Raw genomic sequence first — 12,685 nt, forward strand, 5'->3', positions numbered from 1 at the left:
AAACTCAAAACTAATATCACAGATGGAGTCTTTAAAATACAAAAGCTAAAGTAATAGAAAAAGGAAACTATAAAATTAGAAACTAATTCCGATAGTGAGTGCAAAAGGCTCCCTACTCGGATAATAAAATTAAAGACAGAACCAAAAAAAATCAAAATTGAAAGTAAGGGAAAAAATTATTAAAAACTCTTCTAGCATAAAAAATATACACGACAATATTAAATTTTTTACGGTAACCTAGTACTACGCAAAATCAGAAACATCCACTTCAAAATTTCATTATCATTGTACAAGACACCACAGATGTTTCTGGGAAGATTAAATTTACGACACAACACCGCATAACATATGCAGTCTATGAGTATGTGGCAGTTGCATCGCGTGCATGTCCTCCTGACATAGGTACTTGTGTGTGACCCTCGTATGTCCTATCTGCAATTGGCAGAGAACTTCTTCTTCATGTCGAATTTTTCTGCACAAGGAGTTCCATGGCAACACAGAATCATTAATCTGCCAGAGTTTAATATCAACGGTAATCGTCCAGTCACTTTGCCACCTCGCTTTCAGTGATTCTTTTACACTATTAATAAAATCAAAGGTAGTAACTAACTAGGGTGGTGAAAGGAGATTGAATACATGCTTCTTTGGCAGCATATCTGCTTGTTCATTACCTGGAATTCCTACGTGGCTAGGGACCCAACAAAAACTTACTTCTGTGTTGAGATTGCGTTGTAAATTTCAATGACGATAAGATGTTTGGAATAAAAGTTTTCTAATGCCTGGAGAGCACTACATGAGTCACTGCAAATAAGAATGTTTCTATATTTAGGGTTAATGATATTTAGAGCGTGTAGTTCAGCAGTGAAAACACTCGTAATACCGGGTAGACCAAACATATAAGTTCTTTCATTGACAACAAAAGCACAACCAACAGTATCGTTTTGTTTTGATCCATCAGTGTATATCACCGTGTCTGGGTTCATCTTGGAGAGAACACACTGAAAAATTTGCTGGAAGACAGTAGGTAGTGTTGATTGTTTATTGTATGCTGTAAGGTCAAAAGTAAAATTTACAAGGTTTATTCTCCACCGAGTATATGAGCACGGATATGATGGAAAGAATGACGGAGTGTCAACATTTATATGCTGCAGCAGACGTCGGGTACGGATACCTACAGGTGCAGTACAACGTGGACAGTCCTCATACTTTCCTAAATTAGGATTTCTAAGAACTGAATCAAAAGCCGTGTGATTTGGCTGTCCTTTGAGACGAGCAAAATAGGATAACAAATAGGTAAGCTTGCGACAGGGCTTGACCGAAATGCACCTGTGGCAAGGCGAAGAAAAGCATGTACACCATCCAGAATTTTAAGTATGGTTTGACGAGCTGAAGAGTAGGGGACACAACCATAATCTAAACAGGAACGAACAAGGGAATAATAAAAATGTATCACACATGACACATGGCTCTCCAATTAGTGTTACTAAGGACCCGCATCATATCTAAAAGTTTGGAACATATTGTCTTGAATTCCTTTATATGTTTGACCCAAGTAAGACAGCTATCAAAAAACAAACCTAGAAACTTGATGTAAGAAGAGATAGCAATAAGCTCTCTGTTCAGAAAAACTTGCGGAATAGAAGGGTTTAGTAGCCAAGAAAAGACTACACATTTCGTTTTGTCGGATGAAAATGTGAAACCAGTAGTTATTACTGCTTCCTATAAAACAGCCAAATTTATTTAAACAAAAAATGAAATTCCTAATTTTTTTCCAATTTTTCATAGAAAATATCCATTTTAAGATATGCAAATGTTCGAGAGATATAGTGTTTCAAAGGTGAAAACTAATATGGCAGGCCAACTAATATGGCAGGTTGATTCAGTTATAAAGATTATTTGTATACAAACTTTTGTATATGTTGCTTGTTTTCAAAGAAATGCTGAGATACTTAAGAATTGATCTATCAGAAGCTATTAGCAATACAGTTAGATGTTTGAACTTATAATCAAAGGTTAAATTACGAGGCGTATTCATAAAGTAAGGACCAATGGCATATATTTAAGTATGAGTGGGTCTGAACACAGTTTCAAGCACGCAGGGCCATCTATTGGCTATTTACGAAGCCACTGCAGTTGTTTTTACTTAGTAGTTGTTTGCCTGTTAGAGAATGCAGATTGCAATGTCCGCGACAATCATTTCTCCTACCAGCTGTGAAGTGCGTGCTGTGATTAGATTTTTATGTGCAAAAGGATCTTCAGCTGCTGAAATTCATCAGGAGTTGTGCCTAGTGTATGGACCTACAGTAATGAGTGAAAGAAAGGTTAGATAATAAGGTGTTGAGACTAAAAATGGGTGCACAAATGTGCATGACGAAGAGCGGAGTGGCAAGCCCAGTATTCAGACCAACGAAATCACTGAACAAGTGAACTGAAAACTGCGATGTGATCGGCAACTGACGATTAGTGCTCTGGCTAATGAATTTTTGCATGTTGGTCACATCTCCTCTATATACACAATTGTCACAGAAAAGCTTGGATATCACAAATTGTCTGCAAGGTGGTTACTGAAAATGCTCACCGACACAAAGAGCAAAAAAATGTGCAGTGGATAAGCATTTTTGGACTGCTATTGACAGACAACATGTAGATGATTTATTTTCCCATACTGTTACGGGTTAATAGACATGGATATCCTACATCGATGTACAGTCAAAATAACAGTCAATACAGTGGTGCCATTCAAGTTCCACAAAACCGAAAAAGTTTAAGCAATCTCCAAACTAGAATCAAAAAATGTTGGCAACCGTTTTTTTGGGATGAAAAGGGTGTCATTTTGGTTGATTTTGTGGAACATGGATCAACAGTTACAGCTGACGTGTACTGCGAAACTCTCACCAAACTGAGACGTGCGATCCAAAATCGATGACTTGGGAAATGTCTTCCAGCGTAATCCTCCTTCATGACAATGCGCATCCTTGTACTGCTGCTTTAACCAAGAAGATTCAAGATTTTTGTTGCAAACTTTTTGACCACCCACCACATAGTCCTGACGTTGCACTGAGCAACTACTTCCTCTTCTTGCATTTGAAAAAGTGGCTAGGTGGATAATGGTTTGAAAACGACAAGGAACTCAAAACTGTCATTATGAACTGGTTTAATTCCCAGGCAGCAAACTTCTATGCAGAGGGGTTAAAGAAACTGGTATAATGTAACGAAAAGTGCTTAGAACTGAATGGAAATTATATGGAAAAGTGAAGAAGATATGTAGTAAACTAAAACTAAGTAAAAACCTTTTCTTTTCTCACAAGTTAATTTTTTACTTTATGAATATGCCTTGTAAATTACAAAAGCAGGTTTGAAAATTAATTAAAGATAAAAAAAAATTATAACAGCATTGGTAAATTTTCCTAGCAAATGACCTGAGCTAATACTGCTGAACCCATTCTATCTCTCAACTTCTTTGAGACCACATCAAATTTTAACTGCATCAATGCCCATTTAAATAAATTATCATCCCAAATTTTACGATTTTTGTTCTACAGAATAGTAAGAAAAATAGTTGCCAATACAAATCACACACAAATGAAAAACATTTATACTTTCTTATCTTATTTTCACTTTTTAACATTTCATAACTTCTGTATAAAAAAAACCAGAAGTACAGGTGATATTTTGAAAAGATATCATATTTTTTGAAATTGCAGGCAAATTAAAAACAGTTTAATGAATTTCATGGTAAGGTTAAAAATCACATTGTCTCTTTTATCATAATACAGTCACAGGTGATCTGAAATAAGGCATGCTATAAGTTGGAAACAGCATAACATTTCTCAAGAGCAAAGGAGCAAAGCTTCGCTGGGATAAGAAGGAATTTAATGATTTTTCCATTTATTCACCAAGCTGAGTGGTGTGCTTTGTACATTAACATGCCAAGCCCACACTGAAATGTAATTGACTGTCAACCCTACAAATTTCACATAGGGACTGTTTAAATAACATAAAAAAACATTTATCTCACTAACTACTCTGGGGAAAAACCTTAAAAAAATAACTGAAATATAATTCATAATCAATAAGTTTTAAAACAGCAGATAGAAGTCCTACAAAAGATAATTAATTTACATAATTATTTATATGCAGAGCATAAAATTTTAACCATATTTAAAAGATAAGGAAAAAGTAACACAAAACTTCATTAGACGGAACAATTAAAAAAAAAAAATCAGGTAACAATTTATTTACAAGGTATTACACAACATGTAACTTAATTATTTAATTAACATATAATATATAAATAATTATTGACATATCAACATTTAATATACTGTATAAGACAACTGCTTACAAATCAGTCATGTGTTAGACTGCAGCTCTCTGTGCCATGAACGAGCTAACCGGCCCAACATGTCCTCCTAATCCGGCTTGAATATGTCTCATATGAACTTCAACACAATTTTCAAAAACTCGTTGATTAGCAGGACTCAATTTATCTCTTATTTCTTTCATTGATGTGCTCAAAACTTCAACTTCATATGCATTTCTATCTGATTCTGACAAACTCTGAAAATAAAGAAGAAATAATATTAATAAAAAAAGAAAATTAATCTGGGACTAAGAATATTCCTACTTTTAATATACATCAAAATGTTGCAATTCACTGGCAGATTTCAAATACAGTAAAAATTTCTTTAACAGGTATTCAATTATTCAAATTTCCAGATTATCATAATTATCTTTTAACAAAAAACTTCAAACAAAAACCTTGTCAGAAACAATATACTTTTAACATATTTATTTTATCAGTAAAAAAAAAGTAAAAACTATTATTTGAGAACATATAACTATTTTGCAATCAACAGGGTTTGGTAACATGCTAGTCTGTACTTGTGACTTTTAGTACATCTGTTTTGAAGACAAGTAGCATTATATTTCAACGAGGTAACCCTCGTACATCTTATACTGTTAAAGAGAATTTTTATTTTTGTTAACAATAATAGTAACAATTATTATATTTTTATTACTGCTACATAATTAATATAAACTAAAGATTAGCAAAGATCTGACAGACAGTGAATTTAAAAATTAAAGAACTAAATGCTTAAGCAGACAGTCTGCCTAAAAGAACAAGAGAATGATGCACTGGATAATGACAAACAACCTTCATCTTGTCAAGATTACAACCCAATATAACTGGAAGTTATAGGGATATTGATTACCTAACAAATCTTTTTTCCTTCTATCATTAAGCTATTCAAACCCAGTCTGAGACTATATAACTTATATAATTTTAATTATTATTCCCGCTACATTTCCAAAAGTAAGTATACCAAATCAACTAATAATTCATTATATATTACTCACTTCAGTCACTGTCTTAACTGCACTGGTGTGAGAATTGCTTTATTCTTAGTGGTATCCGACATCTGACCCAGATATGTGTGAAGGATTCCAGATAAAGTATATATACTACAACCTATGTTTGTATCACAACTTTTCCAAGAGTTGTTTTGTAGCGATTTTAATTCTTTATCAACTGGTATGAAAGAAAATGGGGTGACATTTTTGCTGTTTGCAGAAACATTACAATGAATCTCACTGTAAAGTTGACCAAAAGTGTGAATGAGAATTACAAAAGTTTGAAGGTGAACAATGACAGTTTTTTCAAACAAAATAAATGGTAGAAAGTATAATCAACTTCTATGAGGATTGAGGTGGCCACGGAAATGATCCATCACAATCTAACCTTGAGGAAGATGTTTAAATAGAAAGTAATGTGTAAAGTCCAGTGTGGTGGTGTGCCATCTTGGTAGTAAACATTGGTTGCCAATGTTCAGTTTGTGAATACTGCATACTCCTGCAACACTTGTAGATAACTAGTGTTAGTTATCTGTTGCCTCAGGGAAGAAGAATGACCCGATTACTTCATAAGCACTTAACACATACCAAATGTTAATTTTCAAGCTGTCGCATTGTGTTTTTTGTCAGATGGCACGAGGGTACTAACTAGCTACCCGAAATCTGACAACTATGAAGGTTAACTGCATGAACAAACCGCTTTTTTTTAAGTTTTAGGTACTTGTGTAGAACCTTCACAACTGTCAACTGTGGTATTCCCAGTTCTAAATTCACACAAATCAATTTACCTGGGCTTTTCTGAAAAGTTTCTCTTACTGGAACCGTAACTTCCTGGGAGATGGCAGATTCAGCTAGCCCATTTTTGTACTAGAATTCTGTATCCTTAAACAGTTGATACCAATGTTTAATATAATTTTAAAAGGATGATCAAGGCCATACTCTAAACAGTAATAACAGATCAGCTTTTATGAAATCATAGTATGCACATTGCTTTCTCCTGCATAGTAGCCATTGCTCAACTGACGATCCCCTGTCATTACATTGCACTGGTGTGTTCATTTAAAATCATCACTAACTCTAGTACCTACATTAATGTTTGAAAAAAATTTTAACACATGCAACACTGTCTTGTTATTTATTATTAACTCTTAAAATGCGCTGAATAATTTATATTTTCATTTAATTTTTGTTAAATTAAATAACAGATTATGCTAGCTAGCAAGTTTTAACTTTACATTAAAACAAACTAATTTGACAATTAGTGAATTAACTGTGAAGTTACAGATAATTATCTAAAGTTGGTTTTTAGATTTTTTATAATTTAAAATGATCCTAATTCACACTTTATTTCTGAGACACTTAGTAGAACAGTCATTTTTAAATTGATAATTAATAAACTGTATTGAAACAAAACACAGTGGAATCTCTATTTTCTATCAGATGTCAGGACCAAAAACTATGGATATGAGAACAAATAGAAAACAGAGCAGACACTTTAAAAATAATAGTACGCACATAATAAAATTTTGTTATTAAGTTAATGTACAATACCAGTTCTAATTTGGAGTAATAACAGAAACAATTAAAATAAAAAAATTGTACAACAGTATGCAAGGTTTAAAAAAAATACACAGAATTTTAGTTTTTCTTAAAAATTTTTTACTTATTAATATTGATTTGTAACCTTCAAAGTACTTGTTTTCAGATATAATACATTTGTGCCAGTGCTTTTTCCAATCTTTGAAATGGCTCTGGTATGGTGTTTAGCTCCTTCAGCGATTTGTCTTTTATCTCTTCAATGTTGGTAAAATGTTATTTTTCATTGTTCTTTTCAACTTGGCTAAGACGAAGAAGCCACAGGGGCCATGTCTGGTGAATATGGTGGCCAAGGCATCATAATGTTTTTGGCCAAAACTTCATAAAGTAAAGTGTGAGCAGGTGCATTAGCATGATTGCATTAGCATTAGCAATTGCCATGATTTGTTTGCCATAAATACAAGTGTTTTCTTCACACTGCTTCATGCAAACAATGTAAAACTTTCAGGTAGTAATCATTATCGGCTCTCTGATAATGATTCAGCAATTGTCCATTGATGCGCTGGGACATCCATCTTTCGTCTTTGCAGCTGGCCCTCTTGGAAACATTTGTACCACATGTTAACGCTTGTTTTATTTATAGAATCACAAAAAGCAACATTCAACATTTCCAATGCAGTGCTGCACCTTATTCTACTCTTAAAGCAAAATTTAATGCAAATTCTTTGTCCTGTTATTTCCACAAGTTAAAAATTAATGACCATACCAAAACATGAGTAATCTTTTTGACAGCCAGCAACAAACTAAGCATCCAATACCAATGTAAACAAATGTTAGGAACAAAAGTATAAATACAAAAAGAATTGTGACAATTGGACTTTCACAGCCTGGGAAATTAAAAAATTTTGAGTGTTTTTGTTCAAGCCTCGTATTTAGTACTAAAAAAAAGAACAAACAAGTTATATAATTTTAATTTATTTAAATAAAGTATTTTTTTTCTTTTTATAGTGTTAATAGAGCATATCAGTAGAATTGTTTTGTTGCATTTCATATAATTATAAAGCCAAAAAGTATTTCCGTTACGTTTTTCTTTAGTTTTTTGAAGAAATATTTCAGTACTGAAATTAAATCAACCGGTTATTAGAAAAAGCGATAGAATGAAATAAAACCACGCTAAATTTGTTTATACTGTAATCTTGAAATGAGTTATTAAGCTTCATCCTCAGATATACTGTGCTATGACTAGTTCATGAATAATAATGTTCCACAGTACAGTTTCTTGGATAATATAGCATGATGTAAGATGCAGGCAGGAAATCAAATGCAAAAGGTTTATTACATTGTCTGTGACAGTTAAAACTTGACTGCTAAATGAATGACATTTGAATGAGTTCTTACTTTAAATGTACACCAACATTTAGTTTAACTTCTTTGGACCAGGTAAAAAAAGTACCAAGCCTCAAAAATTAATGAGAGCAGGAAGAAAAAAAAGCATTAACAAGTATCATGAAAAATATTTTTTTTCATAAATAACAAATACATTTTTACAAAAGGCAGACAGATATTCCAGTTATTAGCGTAATAAATATACGATCTACAATCAAGTTAAGCCAATGAGCACTGAATCATTTTGTTTAAGAATGCAAAGATATCAAACAAAACTGACGATTAAACTCTACGAAGTAGATACTAAAAACAGTAGGAAAAGATCTTAAGGTTTTTAATAAAAACTAGAAAAAGATTTACAAGGAAAAACTGAGCTCAGTGAGCCACAATATATAAATATATCAAACAGCTCAAATCTACTAAAAATACATCAAGTTGAAGTGCAATCTCTATTATTTCTAAAATATGCCTTACGATCAAATTAAAATTAATAAAAAATGCTTACCTTAACCTGTAACATAAGTGACATCAGATCTGTAATAAGTTCTATAACTTTAGGATCTTTAGTAGTAGTGCTATTGCGAGCAACCATATCCCGAGCATCGATCATACTCTGTTCTTTCAAATGCACTGGTGTTAATATTGCAGCTACATTAATCCTCGGATTAATCTATAACAATATATGAAACTAAATGCATCTTTTAATAAAATAAAAAAGGGAAAAATTGGAGGTTGTACTGCCACATTTTCATACATATTTATCCATCAATCTTTTATTATCATGATATTCTTGGTCATTTTATTTTCCTTGGAAGGGACTAAATGACTATAAAATATTATCAGTCATCAGTTAATCTAAGTTTTGTGAACATAACTGATATTTACTCTTTGTATTTTTTCTACCTAGCTCCCACACACTTTTCTTCATTACCTAGTAAATTCAGATTATCATTAAAATCAAAACTTGAAACAACTGAGAAAAAAATATCTATAGATAGCATTGTAATCGCACCCGAAGGTTTTATGACCATTCTTGCAGTGGAAATTCTTTTGAGATTAAGTATATCAACAGAGAACAGGGAAATTTGGAGGGTATCAAGGATCTGTAGCTATAATAAAAGAAGATATGTTTACTTCTTGGATAGACATCCCATCGTGTTATATACCAAAACTAGAAAACTACAAAGATACTGGATGTTTTGTCATTATTTTGGTGAAGTTTTCACCTTTTTGAAGAGGAAAGTATATTTTTATACTTTCAATAAGAGGATATTGTCATTAATTATTTATTAATTTGTTGCAAACTTATTAAATACTAATCAATGAAACTGCTTATTTAAAAATTGGAAATTAATTAATACCTGTATAAAATTAAATAACATTCATATAAAACTCTAAAATATCATTAGACTCATTATTGTCACTTTTCAAATGTGCTTCAACATAATGTTTTTTAAATTAACAAAAATCATATAAAAAAAAATAAAATTAAAAATATATAGAAATAAACATTGGTGAAATCACACAGAAAAAGCAAAAGTGTACATCCACACATGTCTTTGTAGGGGATGTAACAGAGAAAACATAAAAACTGTCTATATACAAATTAAAATAAATTTAGCAATAAAAAATGTATTACATAATGTGACCTTAGTTAACAGAAACTAGTTGATGTAATAAACAGCATGTATAAAATCCAACTTCGTGAAACTGTCATTTGAAAAAGGAATATCACAATTACAGAACTGATGATTTCCAGTTTAAATATTAAGCAGGGCTTATTTTTAGCTGTGACTTCCTTGCTATTTTGCTTTACTGATATAATATAGATAAATTTAAACGCAAGTACATACAGGATTTTGTTTTTGCATACTAATATAGCTAGGTACTTCATGCATTTTGAAATCTAGCGTTAATTTTTATTTTAAAACATCTTTACAAAGAAAAAATAGTTTAAAATTCATGTAAAGAACAACCTTACTGCCCTATCTAGTTGCATAAATAACTATCTATTGATTCATTGGGAAGTAGGGAGATTGCTGAAGAAACCAAATACTGCAAAACAAATGTTAATTAAATTAAATTAATTAACTTCTAATTTAGAGTATCTTGGTTTTTTTTCAAACTACAATACAGATATTTAGGCCTATAAATCTTTCTTTTACTGTAACACTTGAGCCATTTAGTCTATTCCTGGAACCAAAAGGTTTATCACAAAGGTTAGAAAAGACTGAAAATAAAAATTTAACCATCCTACAAAAATTTATATTATAAATATTTTGCCCACCATATATTTATTTTTTGAAATAAATTTTTGTTTTTAAAGATAGTCTGGGTATTCAATTTTTAAATTATGAACATTCTTATGTACCAAAGTTGGTAAAGTACTGTATTTACAAGAAGTAAACGTTAAAATAAACAATGAATAATTTAAGAGGGCATGCAAGCTTAGTTAAAAGAATAAAAATTTAACAGAAAACCTTGATTAATAAACCAATAATAACAGAATTTTAAATATTTTAAGTATGTCAAGTAAACTTAAGATGATTTCAATTAGTTAGGGTCACAGTTATACTTTCAGAACAAATTCAAACCCCATTTTATATCTGAATAGAAATTGTTATTTCGCTCTACAATCTATGAGGAAGCGTCTTACATTATTAGACGTACATATCAATAGATCTCTAAAGCTGAATGTATCATTATCTGTTAATTCTGACCAGTGTGACTGGTATTAAGCTCATTTAAACAATCTTGTAAGAAGTAATGAGGCTTCAGAATTAGTATTGATAACTAAGCAAGTCAAGGGTTGATTTTAATATTAATATCAATTCTTAAGATCTACCTAATCACATATTGATTGATCAAATTTTTTTTTTTTTTTTTTACTGTTCTGCTGTTCTACCCTTTACTGTTCTTGTAATTTTTTTCACATTCTATAATTCTGAACGTTTGCCAGTTTAAAGTATTTTAAGAATAGTAAGAAAGCTGTTTCGTGTTTTACCTATTGGCTTTAAATGTAAACAGAATAATAACTAATTAAATTTACCTCTTGACAATACTGTTGAACGTCAGTTAACATATTTTTTAGGTTCTTATTGATGAAATCCAGTTCGATAACAACATGTGCATAAGACTTCTGGAAATCTTCTGTAATAAGTTCACCAAATGATTTTTTTCTTTCTACTTCAGCATTCATCGACCGCAGACAATCTATTTTTAACTGCTTTATATTTAAAATTTTGTTTAAACGTACCTTAAAAATTTTAAATACAATTTTAATTACTTCAGTGTTGTTAGACACAAAGAAATTTACAAGCTAATAAATTTATCAATCTTACACAAAAATTATAATTAAAATCAAGGAAAGTAGAAAAAATATAGCTTTTATCTAATTTATTCCTTTCAATAGAATATTAAAAAAAAAAAATTAAATAATAAATTCATCTTTTATTCTGAATTGAAATGGCATTAATTCTATAGATTTAAAATAGGGTCTTTAAATCATACCTGCTGATAATTACAAGATATTTATTAAGGCTTAATATTTTTTTCAAATTATCACTGTACATTTAGAATAAAGAAAAACAAAACATATTTAATCATGATGTGCAACATATAATTTCGCATTTTCTCAAGCCTTCAATTGTGGAGTTTTATAGAAATAAGCATTTCACCCAAAGCAAATAATTTTTTTAATTCTTTAATTTTAATTTTAAAATTAAAAATTTTTTTTTTAAATTAATTTTAATTCTTTTTTTAATTTTTTTTTTAACAATCTTTATCATTCATAAACTATCAATTAAAATTTGTTAATCACACCTTTCTTTTTTCAAAATTTGTAAAAACACCATTATTATAAAAGAAAAAACAGAAAACTATGCATATTTCAAAATTACTAAAAGAAAAATATGGATAATAAAAATACACAACAGTTTTCTTTGTAATATGACAATAAAATGAATAAATTAATTAAATGGAATTAGTTTATTTATTTATTCAGAGTAATTTACATATACATACATTATAATTTATAAAAGTATATGTGCTTTTTTGCACTAGTCCACCTCCTATTACACAAATTTAATACATAAACTAAAAATAAAATAACAGGGTTATGAAAAAAATTATAGTTAACCCAATCTAATCGACAAACTCTGACCACTAACAATCCGCGCATAGGCTTACTTCAACTCTACGCCACAAATAAATTAAATCTTTTTAAACCTAAAGTGATTATGTACAGTTTAACACTTAGCAAAAATTCTAAATGTAATTTCACATTTATGTAAAACACAAGCGCACGCGCGTGTGCACACACACACGGTAAACCAAAAAATATGAAAATAAAAAGAGTAAGATATATGACAACTTTGGAGGTCATTATCTATTCTTTTTATATCTGGTT

General features: G+C 30.5%; 1 protein-coding gene across 3 annotated transcripts in view; it reads right to left on the reverse strand.

Moving 5' to 3' along the window:
- Positions 1–12,685, reverse strand: part of LOC142319307 (protein lin-9 homolog) — a 61,356-nt gene that overhangs the window by 18,013 nt on the left and 30,658 nt on the right. For 2 of the 3 annotated variants that reach the window (XM_075356427.1, XM_075356429.1), the window contains 3 exons: positions 11,327–11,533; positions 8,783–8,947; positions 4,209–4,560 (listed from right to left, as the gene is read on the reverse strand). In XM_075356427.1, the coding sequence (XP_075212542.1) occupies positions 4,360–4,560; positions 8,783–8,947; positions 11,327–11,533 (573 nt within the window). In that variant the 3' untranslated portion in view covers positions 4,209–4,359. Of the gene's footprint in view, positions 1–4,208; positions 4,561–8,782; positions 8,948–11,326; positions 11,534–12,685 lie in introns of those variants that run through there. The other variant, XM_075356428.1, reaches the window with a different exon arrangement.

Source organism: Lycorma delicatula, chromosome 2, assembly GCF_047948215.1.
Source record: "Lycorma delicatula isolate Av1 chromosome 2, ASM4794821v1, whole genome shotgun sequence".
Taxonomy (NCBI): Eukaryota; Metazoa; Arthropoda; class Insecta; order Hemiptera; family Fulgoridae; genus Lycorma; species Lycorma delicatula.